This window comes from Sitophilus oryzae, unplaced genomic scaffold (assembly GCF_002938485.1).
Source record: "Sitophilus oryzae breed Bouriz unplaced genomic scaffold, Soryzae_2.0 scaffold_1227_pilon_pilon, whole genome shotgun sequence".
Taxonomy (NCBI): domain Eukaryota; kingdom Metazoa; phylum Arthropoda; class Insecta; order Coleoptera; family Curculionidae; genus Sitophilus; species Sitophilus oryzae.
This window is the reverse complement of record NW_022145868.1, coordinates 959166-981367: the sequence shown is the minus strand read 5'-3', so window position 1 is coordinate 981367 and position 22202 is coordinate 959166. Positions and strand designations below refer to the sequence as shown.

At 31.2% G+C, this 22202-nt stretch overlaps 1 protein-coding gene across 3 annotated transcripts in view; it reads right to left on the bottom strand.

Moving 5' to 3' along the window:
* LOC115874112 (dendritic arbor reduction protein 1) overlaps positions 1-14422 on the bottom strand; it is a 90803-nt gene extending 76381 nt beyond the window's left edge. Inside the window, exon 1 of one of the 3 annotated variants that reach the window (XM_030889202.1) lies at positions 14070-14422. In XM_030889202.1, coding sequence (XP_030745062.1) covers positions 14070-14090 — 21 coding nt within the window. In that variant the 5' untranslated portion in view covers positions 14091-14422. Of the gene's footprint in view, positions 1-12953; positions 12976-14069 lie in introns of those variants that run through there. The other 2 variants (XM_030889204.1, XM_030889203.1) reach the window with 2 other exon arrangements.
* Positions 14423-22202: the final 7780 nt, after the last annotated feature.

Genomic DNA, 22202 nt, shown 5'->3' with positions numbered 1-22202 from the left:
GTCCGTTTTTCTCTACGTCCAATTAATATTACTGATAATTAAGAAATTTTAATTAAGTGTAGGAATTAAGTTGATACGAATTTGCGTTAGCATTGACCAGATCTAATTTATCTTGATTTATGTGATTAAAAGTGACACTGGTAATTTTTCGTTTGTTATGTAGGATTGCCAAGGTATATGTTATGACATGTACAATTTACGTGCTAAGAGCTATATTAATTATATTTTATATCAAGCAAATAGGTATGTGAAAAAATATCTCCCGAGCCGATAAAAATTAAATAAGTTTCTAAGTAAAATAAAGACCAAAAAACAGGGTAGTCAGAAAGAGTTTACAACGGTCGACGCATGCGTATGAAGTTTAAAGCGTTCGCAGAAACAAAATTCGTGATTCCTAACCAAAAATTCCCCGTTCGTTGAACAAAAATGTTGAGTTTTCAAATGATTTTTAATCGTCAGAACAGTCCGCGTACTAGTAAATAGTTTTAGTCATGCTCATTTTTGATTACGAATTGATGCACGAGCTAAAACACAATATTTTTCTATCAATATGAATACAACAATTAGATGTGGCAAAAATGTTTTATATTTTTTGAAACATTTTGAACTTATGGTACTATCTTTGAACTCTTCTATACTAGGAATACTTTTTGTACCAGTAGTTCTTAACAGAAAAAAGACAGGTGGCTTACTAAATTATTTAAAAATAAATCAATTTCTGTTTAAATTTCCAAACTTGAATAACTCGGTTATTTTGGACTTATTTGGAAAACGATAAAAAGAAAATATTTGCACTTATTCAAGATTCACCCTGTAGAGTAATATCGCGTCTTTTATAACTGTCTACCGCTGATTGAGCCACGATTTTTTTATCTGTCCTTTTGCATACGGTTTTTTAAATAAATAAACATGACTACCATGATTTTTTTTGTCAAATTCCATGCCTCTTTCGCGTTGTCTGCCGGCATTTTAGCCACGTGAAAAATGTCTGTCAACAGTTTTACACGTTTCTTAATAATAAATAAAAGCTATTTGGAAGTTATAACTCGTGTACCTAATAATATTTTTAGTAAAAGGATACTTCACAAGAAAAATTAGCCATGTAACGATGATGATTATGTAGCCAGCTCTCCGTCTATAAATAATTTCTCCAAAAAATTCTTTATGGGTATTTCGCCACTGCAAGAAAATCTACAAAATAAAATAGTTATTTTTTGTCCAAACCAAACCAAACACTGCTGCGTTAATCACAGTATAAGTGTAAAAAAGGTGTTATAAAAAGTTTATATGATAGGGCAAAAATAATATGTTAAGACGACACATGTTCGTTTCGGAAAAAATAAGAAGAATAGGAAAACAATATAACATACGAACATCTTTCAAAACACAAAAAATTACACTTAGATCCATTTTATCACACACTAAACCAATGAATACAGAACAACAAACAAAAAATGTAATATACAAAATACCATGTGAATGCTATACATTTCACATTAGTGAAACATCTAGACCCTTAAATGTTCAAATTAAAGGACATAAAGATTAATTAAGAAAGGGAGATTTTCACAAATCTAATATTTGTCAGCATTCATGGGACACAAGACACAGAATAAATTTTAACAACGCCAAAATTATATTGAAAGAAGCGATAGTCTCTAAAAGAAAAATAACAGAGGCTTTTTAATACAATTGAATAAAATTAATTAATGTATTGCTCATACATCTGTAGATGTTAGTAATCTATGGCAATCGCTTCTTTGACATTAAAGAACATAACATAAATCTAATAAAAATAAATGTATTGCTCATGCAACAAATTAAAAATAATCATACAGAAAGTTTGAGGATTTTTGGTTTTACCTTATTAAGTAATTGTTATCAGGTAGTAATTGTGTTAATTTTGAAATTTTTTTAGTGTTAAAAAAATATATTCCAAATAAAAAATAAATGTGACACCACTGACCAGTCCCAATCTAAACCAAAGGAACCAAAAAAAATCTAAAATTCTAACCTCATTAATAATTAAGAGCGTCGATCATTAACGGGTCCAGCTTAAAACGAGATCAATTAAAAATTTTGACGGTTCGAAACTGGATTTTTTTCACTTGATCTAGTGGCCGGCAATCGAGAGCCGCCATCTAATTAAGGAAAAATCTAGCTCCGCATTATTCAAATTCTCCAGCCAAGGACGCGCGATCGTGATTTTTTAATTTTTATTGCGGATTTTTTTCTCCATCCATTAAACAATTAAATTTAAAAGGCTTGTACTTAATGCGATAAAAAATTGTATTAATATGTTTGTGCGGGATTTATAATAAGTAGAAGTACAGTTATATGGGTAAGTTCCATAGAGATGTATAAAAAAGATAGACTACCTATTGGTATACACACAACCAAACATATATGGAATCACTCTTTAAAATTTCTAGCCAGGAAAAAAAATGGTATTAGCCGTGGACGAACTCATCCGGACAGAGCATACGCGACCCATGAAATTGTTCATATAATCTCATGGTACTTCCACGATCCGCTCCATCTGAAAGCGCTGTAAACGACTGCTGCGATTTATTTCCTTGTAAATTTTGAGTTCAATAATAAAATCACGATTGTCCAAACACGATTGAAAAAATAAAAAAGCTATGTTGTATCAATAGATGTACAGAGGGGAAGATTTATTACTTTCATTAAACAAGGAATGTCCCAAAGAGACGTAGCAGAGATAGTAGGCGTTACTCAGAGTGTTGTATCGAAAACATATGCAAGGTACTTGGAACTAGGAACACATAAGAACAGGCCCAGACAAAGTCCTCAAAAAGTCTCAACTGAACAACAAGACCGCCTTGTAAGCCAAATTGTTGGAAGAAATCCCAATGTTTCTGATCTAGAGCTACAAAGACAACTTCTGGCAACTGCAGGTATGAACGTTTCAGTTGCAACCATAATAAAAAGGTTTCGTGCCAAAATTGACCGACTAAATTGGTGCCTTGAACATCAAAACCGGACAACTGAGAATTGGCAGTGTTCTTTTTTCGGATGATTAGATGACCCTCGAATTCGGATTCTCAGAGCTCTAGGAAGACGAGCAAGACTCCAGGCTGCCAAGCTGCCAAATCTGTTCCAAGATATAGAGGAGGAATTGTAATGTTCTAGGGAGGTATTATGTTTAGAAAAAACTCTACTGTTACCACTTCAATAAGTTTTAACGGAAGGTTTTAACGGTTTTTGAAGAGCTGCAATTGGGGATCATTTTAACTTCATGCACGATAGTGCACCTCCCCATACCAGCAGAGTGACTACAGAATGTCTTGAAACGGAAGGTGTCATAGTTTTGGACTGGCCTGCATGTTCACCAGAGGAACCGTATCGAACACTTGTGAGGCCAGCTCAAAAGAAGGGTTAGAGTTTGTCGAAACAATTAGCAGAATGGGCAAACATACCCCAAGACAACGTTGATAATTTAATAAGAAGCATGCCAGCGCGGATGGAAGCTTGCATAAGGGCTAGAGAAGGAAACATTGATTATTAAAACTATCAATTTTCTTTTTGTTTTTGCTTTTTGGTCCAAATTTCGTTTAAGAAACCAAAAATTACCATTATGTTTATTTTGGGAACTGCTTATTTTTTTATTGCTATATGGATTATTTTTCATTAAAAGTCATTGGTAGGGACCGAAATACCGTCTCAAAAAGTATGATAAATTAATATAATACATATAATTTGGTTGTGTGTACATTTGACCGAAACAAAAAACGAATATCTTCCAATTTTCATGTATTTTAAAGTCCAATAGATTTCGTTCTAGTGGGCTGATTTTGAGTATTTTTTTAACCAATTTGTAGCTAAATTAGTTGACATTTTAGCCTCGTTATAAATGAAAAATTACAGTCCGTATTTGTCTGTTATACTAGAGTAACAGAAATGTTATTTTAGCGAAAGTTTGAAACACCCTGTGGAATGGTTTAACAAAGTACGGAATTTAAGAACCAATTTATCTTAAGGTGCATATTTTCTTGATAGTTTGTTTTCCGATTCATCTCAATAGCTTTATTTACTCTAGGTAAGATTTCCAGAAGTCCAGAAATTTTTAATTAAGTAACAATAGCCGATACATCTTGTGGAATTAAAACCGTATCTGCTAGAGTATTTGCTTGCAAACAATAATAATATGACATTTTAATGACAAAATTCAAGATAATATTTGAAGAAATAGAAGTGCCACATAAAAAAATATCCTGTTTAATAAACACAGATATATAAATGATAAGTAATTTTTGTTATAAATTTCTTATCGAAATAAACGACGTTATTGGTACTACACGCAAACGGTAATACAGTTAATTGGTCGTAGATCATCGTTAAAGAGCGAGCGACCGCTCGTTCGGAACTCGATGATAATTTATCCGATTAAAAAGTCGATTAGGAAATTAAAAAAGAGCAACAAATTGGAGCTGGAGCTGAACGATCATTGTAAACGGTACCCACATGGTTCGATTTTTATGGATGGCCGCACGGTATAAACCGATAGGGCCAAAATTGAATCGTACCGAGTCAATTGGCGTTAAATTGGTTTCATAACCGCCAATAGAAACTAAAAAATAGATATATATGATTATTGAATTAAAAAAAAACAAAGAAATGAGTCAACTACTGTATTTTTATATTTATACCCTAAAAACATAGCCATTTTGAAAAAAAAATATGTAGTGTTTTTTTGGTTATGTAATAAATTTACTACAATAAGCTGTGGCAAGAAATAACCATCAATATTGTTATTGTTATTAAATTCACAAATGAATTTTTTCAGTGTATATGCAAAGCATATAAATCTGGAAATACATACAGTACCAAGACTTGAATAATAGTGGAATTACTCGATTATGTCATTTTTTGAAAGATGCTTTGCAGATAGTTATTTTTGTGCAGCGTGCGATCATTCTCAAACTAAGAACGTTTTTGAAAATATATGTTAAAAGTAACAAATCTGTTAATAATTTTCATTGGAGTTAATTTTTCGGGATAAAGGAATATCAGTTTAACCGGGAGTGCGACTAAACCAAGATTTTAGTCACCAACCTTAAGCATTGAAGGCATATAATTTACTCTAGTATTAAAATACTTTATTTTCTCATCTATAATTTTTATAGCTTTTTTGGCAAATTTCCTTAACGCAAGTTTTTATTATTGGATATGCATTAAACAGAGTATCAATATCAACTTCTTTTAATTCTAAAGTTTTTCATTAATTCGTGGAAAAGAACTGCTTTTAAATTCAAGAAATGAATAAACATGTATTTTTAATAATAAATTTTACAATTTTATTGTTTAATAAAATAGTGGCTATTATACAAATAAAAGTCGGGACATTAGGGCTTTGCGTGGGGACGCGGGACTTTTGGATCAAAATCGAGACTGTCCCGACAAAATCGGGACGAGTGGCAACCCTGGGTTTGGTTTAGTTTGGTTTCTCAAACTCAATATCATAAAAAAGCAAAAACTCCAAATAGATCTTTGTTAATAAACTTTTTTAATAAATAAATAGCAATCTAGCTCTTTTCTGTTTCTATCTGATTATAGCTTGGATACCTTCGTTTTTTACAGTAAGATTAGTCATTAATATCAACAAAATTTCAGTGTCTTATTCCAATACCGCGGTTGTTAATTCAAACAAAGCTGTATAAAATGTATTAATTACTTTCCAGGAAGTTCACCACAGAGATTAATAAACAATATCTGTTAAATTAGTAACTTAAACACATTATTATACATATTAACTTAACATACAGCTAATATAGTTTGAATGAGAGGCGGTATATATTACTCGGCTGTCAGACTTCACCGTTCTATTCCGAAGACATTTAATAATAGAATCATTTATCGACGATTGTATTTTATTATTTCTTTCGATATCTATTATATAAATTACTTTTATAACGGTGAAAATGCCGCCTGCAAAATGCAAATGTCATCATTCCTTTCTCGAGTCCCAGTCATTTATTTATAATCTTCGATAAATATTTATTGATATCGATAGAATATAAGAAACGAATATAAGTACTTTCAATTTCTTCATTTGTGTAAATTTTATGCAAAATTATAGAGATATTGTTATTTTTTTATGGGAACAATAGGATTTTTAAACTCCGTCTAGACCGTAATGTTTTACCTGTCAGGAAAGACGGATTAATAATAATCAATCAATTCGAAATTGGCCAAAGAATGCCCAGAGAAGCTGAACAAATTAGGCAAAGAAAACAAAGTCTTCCAACTCTGGGTGCCGGCCCACCAAGAAACAGAAGGCAATGAAAAAGCAAACGATCTAGCTAGAAAAGGAACAAACACTCCACTAACTGGGATCACTCGAGTGAAAAATACTCGGTCATCCTAATATTCATATCCTCGGTATGTCTCGAGTATTTTTGTCGATCCTCGAGGGTTACTGGGCACGCAACTAACACCGGGTGTGGTGTACCGTCCTCGCTGCTCGCGACGATACAGGCAATTTACGATTTAAGGATGATTCACAGTACACCGGACCGTACCCGAGCCGGGCACGTTCCGTGAAGTAGACACCGAGACACGAGTTGATAACGGGGTTCGTATTAGTTCCGAGTATATCCCCGAGCATTACTCGGCAGGCAACTAACATCGGGTATGGCGTACCGTCCTCGCTGCTCGCGACGATACAGGCGATTTTACAGAAGTGTCTAGCCCTAGCAGTCAACTATTAAGTTTGACCAATCAGGTTGGTTAGCGTGGTTATTTGAAGGATGTTAATTCATTTGTGTTTGTCAAAAACTCTAACGTGATTGGTCGGGCTTAATAGTTGCCTGCTAGGGCTAGACACAAGTCGATTTTACGATTTATGCTGAAACCTTTTATATAGAGGACAGAGGATAACCGTTTAATCTCTTGCTCGCAATAATAGTCGGTTTTCAGAGTAGTATCCTGCATTTTTGTGTAGAAATACATTACTTATTTTTGTTTTGTTTTGTTTAAATGTTTTGATGGGATATATTAATTATAATATTTATTTAAATTATAAAGATTTTTTCTCCATATTTTATATTTTAAGATTTATAGTTTTTTTAACCATTGAGATAATAATAAAATGTTGTTTTTTCTGTGTAATAATTCAGAATAAGAACAAGAAAGAACAATAACAATATTGCTGTATATTTCATTTCATTTTTTTTTCAAACAGTTTTTAAAGCGACAGCTGACTCGTTTTAAGCCTTAAGCTCGGCCTTAAGTAGAATTTTATTAGTTAATATTTTTCTATTATGAGGGTTCACAAGAGAAAGAGGTTGAAAATTCGAAGCAATCATCATTAACAATTTTTTTTCTATTATTAGTTAAGCTATGCCCAAACAATACAGTTACTAAATTCAATTTTAAAACTGGATATTATGTCGCACAAAAACTTAAAATATGCACAATAACACAATACTACTGCAATTTATTAGGCACTACAGTTTATTTTCGGTGAAAGTACGCCATTAAAAAGTAAAACAAAATATATTTTTTACCTCAATGACCGACCCCCGACAAATAAACAATAAATAACGAGCCCTTTTTAAAAAGCCGCACATATTTCCTAGAATTACTCGATCTCATTTGGCCTGAAAGTGTGCTGAAAGCAGGTTGCCAGATTAGCCTCAAAGTCGGAGTTAAAAAAACCAAAATCAGCACAATTTAAAGCAAAACCTATGAAAATTTTATTTCCCACATGAAATTATACACGAACATATTAAAAATTATTAAAAAAGTGTTTAAAATAATTAGTATTTATTTTTATTACAATATTATTTAAGCCATTCAAGTACATGGCAACAGTGTGTTAAAAACAGCAAGCAAAATCACTCACACCCAGCGGCGAGTATTATTCAGGTTTCGATCGAGATATTATACAGAGAAAATTTTTTGACCGAGAATTCCTCGGATGATCATCCGATTATTGGAATCCTCGAGGATCAATACTCGAGAATTGAATTCATCCGATTTTTTCCAACACTATATCTGACTGATAACAGGACTATTATCAGTTAGTTATTAGGTACTGTTTAAGTATGAACTGTTTTTTCAAACTGTTTTTTCCAAAAATTCAATTATTTATAGAAAAAAAAACCTCAATATTTCTATAACTATATCATAGGCTAGTAGCAAACTAATGCAATAATATGAGAAACTGAGATATAATAGCAAAATTAAATACTAATATACCACAATACACCAAAAGATTTTTTAGTTTTAAACACAACGTTAAACACATTTTTTGTTTTTAAAAGTAATTGTGGTGAATTAGTGTTGTATTTTGCTGTTAAAACAGCAAAGGTTCAAACCCCTAACAGTAATATTCTCATTATAATAGTAAAATATCAAAATTTTATGTTTCTACGTCGTACTACAGGTACTGATGGTGAGGGTTTAAAACGACTCACGAAACGCTGACTCATTCAAATGAACGCTACGAATTACCCAGCAATACGCAAAAAAAGAGAACGACAAAATTTATACTGGTCCAAATTGGTGTTGAAATTACAGTAATAATAATAATATCCTTAAAAGGTTGTGAACTTTAGAGAGATTTATACTTTAGAGGAACGAATATGGTATAGATACGTAGTTTATCATCGGAGAATCTGGGTTTATTGTTATTATTCGATTTATTATTGGTATTCTTAAAGGTTAAATATGAATTTCTATATAGGAATGACATATACAGGGTGAGTTTCCTACGATGTTCTCTATGGGTATCTCGGAAACTACTGGAGATAGAGAGTCGGTTAAATGGGGAAAGAATTGCAGTTTTGTGGGGTCATAAATATTCGCCTTTCAGATTTTTGTAAAAGTTCATGGCTAACTAGATATTTCTAAAAAACAAATTTCGGCTATTTTAAAAATTGTCTCTAATTCCATTATAAGCTAGTTTAGACAAAAAGTTTTCAGATAAAAATTGTAGATAATCACATCCTTTATGAAACTGTGCCTTCCGTTTTTTTCTAAAGCCTGTCATTTTTGATATATGACACAAACATATGTTTTTTGGAAAAAACAAATGGAAACCATAGTTGGCCATGACTTCACAAAAAGCGCAATTTTTAAGCTTTTTAGTGATATAAGTAACTATAATATCTTTTCTTCGAAAAATTACTGAGTTATAGCCAATTCTTATCATTTTTAAACAATTTCACTTAGTTAGCCATGGACACAAGTTTATCGCCGTTGCTCTCAGAAATGTTAAGCTGTCACATCCAAACTTTGTAAATTATAATAAACAAAAATTGTAAATATGAATTTTTCAAATGAAGAAAAGCGTGTAGATACTCGCGCATCAATAGAGTGGTTCCAACATGACTATCAGTATGACACACCACCCCCACCCTTCATAATGAAAGAAATTTTAAAAATTATTTATATCATAATTATACAAACGCAGGGATAGGAAGAGGTGGACTAATTGCATGGGGCTCCTCGATCACCTGACCTATCCATTTTAGAATTTTTTATGCGGTATAGTTAACAATAAGGTTTACAAAAGAACTTATGAATTAAGAGAGGCATTCGAAGTGGCGGCACGAGAAAAGTTTAATTAAGTCGACCGATCCTTCTGTGAGAATAAGTAGTAATTCAGTTTTAAAAAGATGCATCTCAAAACAATGGCGCATTTTTTGAACATTTTCTAAAATAATTTAAAGTGTATGTAGTGATATTATTTTTTTAAGTTTTAGTTTATGTAATGTAAGGCCGGATTTTCACCAAATCGGACCGACCATAATCGTCCTGATCCAGATCGATTCGATTGTGGTCGTTCTAACCGAAATCGATTGAATGTGTTCATCGGATTGCATCGGGACGATTATGGTCAGATTTATTTTAAAGTGGAGATACCTAGTCTCCTTCAAGATATAAGCACTCACGTATATAAGACGAAGACGCCGCCGTCGTCGCCGGTTTTGGGTACATCCGTACATAGCGGAAAATCAAAACAGAGGTGCTTTTATTTGCGCTCGTGAATTGGCATACCACAACGACAAGTTCAAAGCTATGTACCGTATGTCGAAAGACAACTTTAACCTCCTATATGGAGCCTCCTAGCCTACATGGTGCGGGTGTATATTTCAAGCCACCAAACGAGATACAAATTACACAAAATGTGTGTCAGTGGAAGAAATAACTGCCGACTGCCGACCAAAGACGTTGCAAGCAGCGTCGCGTACGACTAATATCGCCCGATTAAAATCGGTCACGACTGAAATTTTGTCAGTGGACACGTTCCTATTTGCGATTAGGTGCAAGATCTTCGTCGCGCGATCAAAATCTGGACGATTGGGGTCGGTCCGATCTGGTGAGAATCCGGCCTAAATTGTAAAGAACCGTTTAGTAATATATTCTGACTTTTATTTTTAATCATAACAGAATAAGAATACCATGCAATCTAAGTGAAATTAGCCAAGAAAGATAAGAATTGGCTATAACTAAATTTAACTTTTCTAACATGTCTTGAAAACCGTTCTCTAAAAAACCTAACATTCACCGGTCAACGTATCCTCGAAAATGTATGGCCAAGCAAGGTTGAACCAATAATCCTACACGCTTTTCTTCATTTGATAAATTCATATTTAAAATTTTTGTTTATTTTAATTCACAAAGATTGGATGTGACAGCTTCACATTTATGAGAGCAACAACGATTGATTAAACTTGTTTCCATAGCTAACTAAGTGATATTGTTTAAAAATGATAAGAATTGGCTATAACCCAGTAATTTTTCGAAGAAAACATATTATAGCTTATATCACGAAAAAGCTTAAAAAATGGCGCTTTTTATGAAGTCATGGCCAACTATGGTTTTCATTTAAAAAAACATATGTTTGTGTCATATATCAAAATTGACAAGCTTTAGAAAAAAAACGGAGGACACGGTCTCAGGATGTGATTATCTACAACTTTTATCTGAAAACTTTTTGTCTAAAATAGCTTATAATGGAATTAGAGACAATTTTTAAAATAGCCGAAATTTGTTTTTTTCGAAATATCTAGTAAGTCATGAACTTTTTAAAAAATCTGAAAGGCGAATATTTATGACCCCAAAAAACTGCAATTCTTTCCCCATTTAACCGATTCTATCTCCAGTAGTTTCCGAGATACCCATAGAGAACATCGTAGGAAACTCACCCTGTATATTGACAAGATTATATGTATGTTAAATACAGGAAATACCTTATTATCGAAAATAAATTTAATATCTCGTCTCACATAATGTTTCTGGATCATCAGATATTACTAAAATTTGACATATTTTATATTTAAATCAGTTAATATGAAGATAACCGACTAGGTATTAAGGAAAGAAAGGAAATATTCGAGAAAAACTAACTTTTAAAAATATATAAATATATAAATCAGATGAAAAAAATACTCGTATAAAATAAATAATTTAATTAATATGATAGATCTCAAAAAATGCCTTTTAGATGAATATTGGTTTCAAATAATTCTCTTTATAAGTTTTCAAAAAGTATTTAAAGAAACTATTTCTTTTAGGGAGTCCGATTCATTTAATCTTAATAAATGAGTATAGGATACGCATTTCTTGCTTAATTATTCAAAATTTATTCACAAAAATTTCAGAAGAATTTGAGGAAACAATCTAACTTAAAAAAGGCTTGTGGAGAAGAAAATATAGTCTCAATAAAAACCGCTAAAATTATTAATCAATATTGTTTTCAAAAAGGGAAAATATAAAAAAAATATCTACTTAGATTTGAGGGCAAAATCATCATAATAAAAGCCACAATAAAATAATTTTTCTAACTCTAGGGCACTCTTTTCAAACCGGGATCCCGGTGTATATTTAATCTTGAAATCTCGATAATGATACTTGATAAGATAATCAAAAGTCTAATCAAGTAAATGATATTCTTTATGTTTTTGAGAAAAATAAATACATTAAACATTACTCGTATAATTAATATGTTAAATTTTTAAAAGCCTGTTATAACATTTAGTATTGTGACAGATCATTAAAAAACAACTTATTTTGTTTTTAAAACAGTTCGCGATTTCAGTTTCAGAAGATTATAATTTTTTGATAAAATAAAGCTAAAAATTAGGTGTAAAAAAAAGAAAGAAAGTATGAGAAAAAAACTAACTTAAAAAATAATCGGACCAGAAAAAAAATAGTAATATGACAGATCGCTGCTTGTCAGATCAAGATCAATTTTAAATAATACCGTTAACAAGTTTTTTGAAAATCCACTTCACTTAATCTTAAAAATAATTATCATTTCATCTTCACAAGAAAGTTTTTATTATATTCTCCTATATTATTTAAAAATTTTGATGGGCTAAAATTAGATATATTTAATAGAGATAATCAAATAATGTTTAGAAGAAATTGAGGGAACAAACCAACTAGAAAGGAGATTGTAGAGAAGAAAACACAATCTGGATAAAATATAGTCCAAATCTCACCAGAAAATTCTAAAGAAACGATAATAAAATTAATATGAAAATTATTTTAAAAAATGAGTAAAGAAAATTAAAAAATTAAACATTTGTGAACCAAAATCAAGATATAAATAAGAAGTTAAAGAAAGAAAAGAACTGACTAATAAATAGAGATAATTGATAATGAAATAATTTTCTTTTGTAGAGAAGAAAACATAATCTGAATAAAATATCGTCTTAATGCGACCCAATAATACTAAAAAACCGCTAATAAAATTAACATCAAAATTGTTTAAAAAAATGAGTAACGAAAATTAAAAAAAAATACACAATTGTGAACCAAAATCAAGATATAAATAAGAAGTTAAAAAGAAAAAAAAAACAGATTGTAGTAAAGCAAATATAATTTCAATAAAATATAGTCAAAATAATCGCTAAAAATATTAACATCAAAATGTTTTAAAAAAAGATTAAATAAAATCAAAAAAAAAATCTACTTACATTTGAGGACAAAATCATCATATTAAAAGACACAATAAAATAATTGTTCTAACTCTACGGCGCTTACTAAGAACATATTACACAAATCGTTCCGCCGAAATATTTGCAAAAGTGAACACAATATTAATCCAAAAAGAGCATAAGAACTAAACACAAATCTGTACGTCTCAATCCATATTTCAAAAAAAACATTCAACTGCAGAAGGCGATCAAAAGTCTTTCCTAACTCGAAGAGATCATGTTATTTTTCATGAGTGTTTGCTTAACTTGAACAGCTGAAGATGATAAAAAGTCATTTTAATGCAAGTAAATTATATTCTTTATGTTTTGGAATAAAAAAATACATTAAACATTACTAGTATAATTAATAGTCACATTTTTAAAAGCTTGTCATGACGTTTAGTATTATGTCAGATTATTAAAAACTGACTTACCTATTTTGTTGTTAAAACAGTTCAAAGATTCAGTTTCAGAAGTTTTAAATTTTTTGATAAAACAAAGATAAAAAACTAGGATCTAAAGAAAGAAAGAAAATATGAGAGAAAAAGTAACTTAAAAAATATTTAGAATTTTTTTTTAGTAATATGACAGATCATTAAAAATTTCTTGTTAGATCAAGATCAATTATAATTCCATTAGTAAGTTTTCAATATTTTGACAGAATATTTTTTTGGGAGTCTACTTTATTTAATCTTAATATTTGAGAATACGATATACATTTTTTGCTTAATTTTTCAAAATTACTTTATAGATAATTATCATTTCATCTATTGATGATATAAATATAACGTTTTTAATGGATTCTCTTTTAATGGACTATAGTCCTAATGTTACAAGAAAATACTAAAAAAGCGTTAATAAAATCAAAATTATATATCAAAATTATTATAAAAATGAGTAGAGAAAATGGATTGGGGGACAAATCAAGATATAAAATAAAAAGTTAAAGAAAGGGCTAATATTAAATATAGTTAACAAAGATAAATTAAATAACTTTCAGAAAAGAACTTAAGAAGGGAAAAGTAAGGGAGTAAAAGAAAATATCCGCAAAAAAGATAATAATGTCAAAAAAGTTTTAAAAAAGATTAAAAAAAATGAAAAAAAAAATCTACTTACATTTGAGGACAAAATCATCATATTAAAAGCCACAATAAAGTAATTTTTCTAACTCTACGGCACTTACTAAGAACATAGTACACAAATCGTTCCGCCGAAATATTTGCAGTAGTGAACACAATATTAATCCAAAAAGAGCATAAGAACTAAACACAACTTTGTTCCTCTCAATCCATATTCCACAAAAAAACTCTATTTTAAACAGTCTTTTCTAACTCGAAGATATCGTATTCTTTTTCTTCTAAAACGAAAAAAAAATCAAGTTTTCGCTCGAGCGCCTAATTTGACTTATATCTCGCGACGTAAATCTACGCTTAGACTCCGTTCAGTCAAAATTTCATGGCGCGCTGCCTGAGCGACGGACGGTCGGCGACTGACTCAACACTGAAATCGACTAATTTGATCGGCTTTAAGCGACGCAGAGTCTCCTCGGTGTGTCTGTCTCCGTCGGGTTCACGATCGCCGTCGATCTTCTCTGTTGCGGCAACGCTGAAACTGAAGAACTGAAAAAGTGGGGGTGGACGGATGGATTATTAGTCGGGTTTGATTAGGCGATTGTGGTCGGAGGACCGCGGCACGAGCCAGGTCGACAGGGATCTCTCTGGCGGTTCGGGTGGTTTTGGAATAGCTATGGTTTGTTAAGATTAAGGTATTCAGTATCCTGTCTTCAAATGACAACAAAAAATAAATAAACTTGTTCAACTTATCAGGTAGATTGTATGGAAGGACGGAAGATAATCACCACGACTTTATAGATCTATTGTGTCCTCATTTATTGCGTTATAAATCATCATACAGTTTCAGGGCTTTGATAAAAAGCCAGTATCTCAAACGGTTTTACAAAGGTTAGTTCTCCATATTCGATAGTAATCGTACCAAAGTTTATGGCACAAATGGTTGTCGTCTCGACGCTCTCAGTGATGAGGTGTTCTGGTGTTTTCCAATTTTCCCCAGAGAATATGCATTCGCTGTTTTTTCTCAGCTTCAATCTACTGAACCCCGTCACAATCAACCCTGTTATTTGTATAATGTTTTGTATTCTCTTTTGTTTGTTACTTTGTTTGTTTAGTTTACCTTTGTCTACAAATTGTAAAATTTGTTGACAATAAAGGCATTTATTTAATCTGAACATTGTTCTTACTTAAATCAAGAAAAATTATTGCTTTTTCTCGGTCGTAAGTTCTGAGAAATTTCTTCGAGTGTTTTAGACCGTTGAGGATTTAAATTCCAGGTTACTGATGATGGAGTCTTCCAGGTTCTTCAGTTCCACTTGGGAAGCAGAACGGTTCCTGTCCATTTAGTGGAGCGTTTGCTCCTTTTCTAGCTAGATCGTTTGTTTCTCATTACCTTCTATCCCTTGGCTCTAGCGCTTGGTGGGCAGAATACCAAACGTGGTTGCCATATTGTTGAAATTTCAATACTTTTCAATACTTAATACGATTGCTAAAGATGTCATTATAATTTGGTATAAAAATGTTATAAAGCTTGGACCACACATGGCTTGTAATTCTGTGTTTATGTTCATTAAGTCGTACAATATGAGCGTTGCAACTTTACCTTAAGCTGGAAACGAGGGTCACAAGAGTAATAAAAAGGCAGATGAAATAGCTAAGCAATGCCATTAATAAGTCGTAAAAGCTATCCGCTAGAATTGCCGTAAAAGCAAACACAAAAACGGTTAGAAAACAGTGGACGACCAAAAGCTCTTCAGAATGGTGGAGAAACTCACAGGTGAAAAAGTTCATAGTAGAAAATTCTCAAAACCTTAGGGCAGACCTGGGCCCGAATTCTGTAACTTAGAAAATGCTTTTGACGCTCAGCGTATATGACCTTAATTTTCGCTTAGCGTGCACTTAACTACCGATTAGGGTATTCTCATCTGACGGACGCGCTTAGCGTCTTTATTGATTATGCTAAGCGATTCGAAAACGGCTACCTTAAAGCATCGTTTTGCTTGTCGAACTGTCAATAAAAATAGAAAAAATTGGGCGTTCTATTGCTCTTTAGTGAAAATTACTTCTTCTATAAATTAATCAATAAGGTAATTGATAATTTGCAACTTGGCAGCTATAAATATTGTTCAAAACATCGAAAATGCTTAGAGGCGTCTTCAAAAAAAAAGTTCACATAACTCTAAAATAGGTTATGAAATTCACGTAACATTGACATTTTTCCATTGTTTTATCCACATTTGACTATTAGATACTTGAAAAATAATTGTGATGCTGCCAATATGTGCTCAACGCGTATCCAGAAAACGATTCGCACGGCAACGAAAACCAAAGTCGACTGCTTTGCGTTCCTCTAATCGAATACTTTCGCTTATCGCTTTGAAAGCGTAACGTTTTTATGTCAAAGTTACAGAATTCAGGCCCTGATAAGGGGAAAACTGACAGTTTATTGTAAGGTAGGTCTACCGAGAGTTCATTGTAAGTTTAATATGCATCTAAAGCTGATGGGACTGATGGACGAATTCATGTGTAAATTTTATCAATCTGAAAAAAGGTAGAAGGCATTTTATGTCTTGCGACAGCCTGGCAAATGTGTGGTTCCTTATTTGGGCAATGAGAGGCCATTGACAAAAAGCTATATGGAAGGTTCAGACTCTAAGTTGCTAGACTTTTTGAAACCAATAGGATTGGAGAATGTAATCTAGAATCAACCAGAATAGATCTGAAACGGTTGCAGTAAACAGGCTGATAAACACCTCAAAATGAGTAAAAATCTATTAGATTAGATTTTGAGGTGTTTATCAGCTACCAACTAAAGAAGACACTAAAACTCACGATACCCTAGACAAGGAAAGAGAGTCTCTCTTTCCTTCTCTAAGGACAAAATACTCGAAAGCTGAACTGCGCAACCGCGGTCTACGTCAAACTCAGCTGAACTTTACGGCTGATCGCTGATGGACTTCTAAACAACGGAAGTTTTATAAATATCAGAGTAAATATGGCCCTATTTAAAAACAAAGTTAAAAACTCATCAGCATTCCTGTATTTTTAAATAATACAAAAAATACAAAAAGCACTTTAAAGAAGATTTACGATTTGTGTTGTTTCACTTAATTTTGTGAAAAACACTATAATAAGAAGAAACGTATTATTTGCCCACTGTGTACTCTAAATATGGTAGTCTGTATAGTTTCTGGAAGTTGCAGTATATTGCAACAACCATGAAGTAAAATTGATAATGGAAACGCATATCTTTGCCTATGATTTTGCTACAAAGGAAAGTTAAACTGTGTTACGAAAAGCAGAAGATCAAGATAAATTATGCATTCGCCAAGTCAAGAAAATATAATGACTATGTGGAAAAAACTAACAAATGTTATTGTACTCATAGTAGCAAGTAATCAGCCAGGTAGGTAAAATAGAAATGAAAAAAAACTCTATGCCAAATAGTCTCTTTTTATTTTTAGGAGACATCAGCAATTGTTCTAAATGAACAGAGAAGACCAGTAGTTCAATAAAAAGGCCATATAAATGAGCCATAAAATAAAAGGAAAATGGATAAGCAAGAATTATTCCCAACAAAGTAAAAGAGGTTATTTGTCTAAGGCTTTATTTATTTTGTTTTTGGTCTTACTTAAGTAAATATGTATTGACTGCTGGTTAAGGATTTTATATTTATTTTGTACTACTTACTACCTGTACCATGTGGTATAGTTTATTATTAAAATTATTGTATTTTATTGTTGTAAATTATTGTATTTTATTGACATAGAACACCCATAAGTTTCTTGCAGTTTCTTCTTATAGACCGTAATCAAAACTGCAACATTCTGATAAAATTAGAACTATAAATTTGTTTTTTTTTATTCCTAATATGTTACAGTAATTAAGCTAACAAATTTTTCCAAAACGTTTATTTTCCCATGAAAATGTGATTCAATTTAAGAATGGATATTTTAATAAAAGATTTCAACTTGATTCGGAACATAATATTTCTCTGCCCTGTACTGTATTACAATTTTTCTAACCAATCTTCATTCGTATGTAGGTCGGTTATATATTAGGTGTTATATATTATATCATATATAATGATAATTGATAATAATTAGAGTAGAATTCGAGAATAATGAGCTCCCTTCAAGTAAAGCTATGGTTCTCACTTATGCATCAAATTAGATAGTGATCATGCAATCTGTAAATGAAACAATTTTTAATTTACACCAATAATCAATGCAACTTTGACTAAAATCACTTGATGTAGGCAATATAGGTATATTACCTCTTACATTTCGTAACTTTAATGATATCTGTATGTTTTAAAAATAAATATATGAATGCAGATCAGTTTTTAAATATAGCCACATAATGTTCAAAATTCCCGCAAAGCGCTTCTCGCCGAACAAAACCGAACTCTCCGTGTAGGATCCGAATGCTTCCGAGGTTTTCGTGAGTTTTAGTGTCGTCTACCAACTAATACCCACAGATTTAACAATCGCCCATTGATACAATAAAACAATTCAATTAATGTAACTTATCTTAAAGTTGCAGGACTGCATGTTAAAGTAAAAATAAAAAAAAACCTTCAGTTCAGCATAACCGTATGACTTTTAACAATTTTTTAATAGGTACCGTGATTGAAACACGGTATTTTACGGCCGTCTTCTTCCGCTAAACGTTTTATTTCATCGATAAATCGCGGGGTAATAAATAAATTGCGAAAAAATCGGACCGGATTAACGCGGAATACATTAACCTTTTCTTGCGATTCTCCGGTATCGGACAAAATGCCGCGTCCGTCCGCGTAAACCAGCCAACATTTAGAGGAATCTATCCCGGCTGTCGCTTTCGCTTCCTCGGCTCTCTAATTTATCGATCGATTCACAATTTGTTTCGCTAGAGGTTTATCGATCGCGCTGGACATCGAGAAATGGTACGATGCGACGTTGAGATGAACCGCCTATTTAAAAATATACATATTCTTTTAAATTTAAAATATTTAGTTTTAAGACACTCTGTATAGATAAATAAAATTATTGCTTTTTAAAATATTATTCACCAACTAGGGAGAGGGAAATCAGGCGACCAACAGAGATGATAGTTGTTAAAGAATAGCTTTTACACTACCATTCGAGACGCATTGATGTTACTTTTGGTTCTTAAGTTTGGTGACAAAGAATTGTTATTAAAGGTAAAGTAAATGTTTTCTCATTATTTATAGTACTATTCTTTTAAAAGTTCCTCAATATGGCCGACCTAGTTACGAAAATTGGTAATTTTTTTTTAATGAAAAATAAGTTGGCGTTAGAGAATTCAGAAATTGATTTACTCTTTGGTTAACAATAATATTTCTCAGGATTGTCAAGTTGACGTTAAAGTTAGGTTATTAGGTGGTTGTCATAAATAAAAACATAGATTATTGAAATTATTTAATAAGAATAAAGGTATTTTACCGCAGATCCGAAGAGATTTTACTTAAAGGTATTTTATAAACTTTCTCAGTGAGAATATTAACTCCCCTGTTTCTTATATTTCAGTTAAAGGGACGTAAGAACTATAGGAAGTAAATTTTTGTTTTCATGTTTTGACGATATCTGAGAGTTCCTAAAATTATCAAGATAATTGAATAATTATAGTTGTTTAATAAGTGAAATTAATAGAAGACTTGAAAATAGGATGATGCTTTTCATGTTATAGTTGATAGATCACCCCATTTCTCTTAATTTGTTTTTATTTCATTACACTTAATCACAAATTAAATTGATGTGTGCAAAAACGGCTATATATTTTCAAACATCTTATTTTAATAGTTCTTTTATATACTGTTAAACTGTATCAACTACAAAGTCTTTAGCAAAAAATTATAAGGTAATAAATTTTGTAGATACAATTTATGAAAATTTATAATATATAAAGATTAGGAATCCTCTGAACGAAAAAGAAATACTCAAAAACTCATTAAATATACTTTATTAAAAATAACAACATACAAAAACATCCATGCAAACTGTAATAATCAGAACATTATCCACATTATACCTTTATTAAATTTGTGTCCACACTCCTATCAGGAAAGCCAGAAATGTTTGTTTAAATATTAACTTATTTTAAATTGCCAGAAACACATCAGAATATATCACAACCACAACTATAGGTTAATCAGTACTAAATTTTATACCTAGTAAGTGATGCGTTAACTAACAAGTATAGGATAAATAACAATTATTAATATAGAGTGTACTATACAATGTCCTGCTTATTTATGAAATGACTTTCCCTTCAAATGTGAGGAATACCAGTAAAATAAAACATAATTTTTAGTTTGGTTTGGTGTTTGATATTCTAACTACATCTATTACAAACCTTAAGTGCTTTTAGTGAGTAACTGTATTTTTTATTATTCTTTGTGTATCCTGTAAAGTAAAAAATATATATATTTCAAGAAATATAAAAACAATGCAATAGATATCAAACAGATTCATAAAAACTACTTACAATTATTGTACATAATTATATATTTCAAGTGTTATTTGATGTTTGGTCCCATTACCAACATTACCTTATTTAGGTCTTCTCTACTAACTCAATTTTTAAACCAGTTTTAAACCTTCTTTATATTTTAAAACTGATTTACAACAATCTGTAATGCCGGCGCTGTTTCCTGAAATATAAGTTTTATTATCATATAGTACACATTACAAACCTGAAAATTACTGATACGAGGAAACTTTTCAAAATAATTAGAGACCTTTTTACAAACATCTGGACTAATTTATTTTCACGAATTTGTGAACGAGTTAATGTTTTCTAATACGTTTTTAAGCGTTTTACACATTTTGAATATCTTCCAGCCTATTCCTCAATTCTTGATCGGTGAAAAGATTATTTATAACTATATAATTAGTACTGCAGGCTGCAGGTTAAATAAAAGAACAAAATCAAGTAGAATTTGTGAATAAAAACTCAAAAAATAATGAAAATATTTAGAAAAAGGAACCGTAAACGTCAATGTCAGCCAAGTGTCAGAGTTCAATTGGATTTACCACAGATTATCAATTTGAACGATTTGAATTACAGTCGATTCCAGTCTAGAGATTTTCGTTTTTTAAGCCTCCCATACTGAAGTCCGCCATATTGGGAAGTTTTAAATGAATACAAGTATAACTATTATTATCTAAAGAATATATTTCATTTTTCCTGTTGTAATTCTGTTCTAAAGCTTTTCTTTATTTATTTGATCTAACAAAGATATATAAAATGTGTATAAAATATATAACATGTTTAAGCATTTAATGCAATCTACTTACGCTGTAAATCATTTCAGTTTAAAAGTAATCTAAATAAAATCGTTTACTGTTCCATCATGATGACGTTTGTGGATTATGCGAATAAGGGCTTTGTTGAGTGTACTAATATTTTTCGACCGTACATGGACGAATATCTTAGCTCGCAAAAGAGCGACCAGAAACAACAGTCTCAAATTTAGAATTTAGAGTTAGTAACTCGTATTTTCATTGGAGGACATTGTCATATTTATTTCAAACTAATAGTCAACGAGAATATTCGTATAATTTAATAAAATTACTGTAAATCACTATAAATAGTGAATTGTTTGTAATTGAGTTGTAATTTCTGTATTATTAATCCGATAAATGATGGAGATAAACAAATGTGATTGATTAAAATTTTATTTTAAGATAAAACTTTTGTTAACAACATTCTGAGAATTCGAATAATGAATTGAATAATGACAAGACAAGTGACATCTGTCTAAAAAAGTAGGCGATTTAGAGTGGCAATTTGGTTATGTGAAATTTAGAGTGACCATTTTGATTATGCAAAAGAAATACATATTCTATGAGTTTACTGGTTGCCTAACATTTAACATTAATTTAAAAATAAATCCCCAACATGAGTAATGAACAAAACATTTAAATAAAACCACAGACCACAAAAAACAAATTGTTGGTTAGTAGCAGTTAGTAGTAGTCAAAGATATAGATGTAGGCTATAGCTGTCAGGGCTATCCGGCCGGCTGATAAAATTATCATATTTTAATAAAAATTAAAAAACAACATTATAAAATTAAAAAGCTAGAATAGTAAAAGGTTTTATAATTTATTAACTCAAATTTTTTTGGAGTTTATAAAAAGCCTTCATAAAAAATATATATCCTTCAAATTCT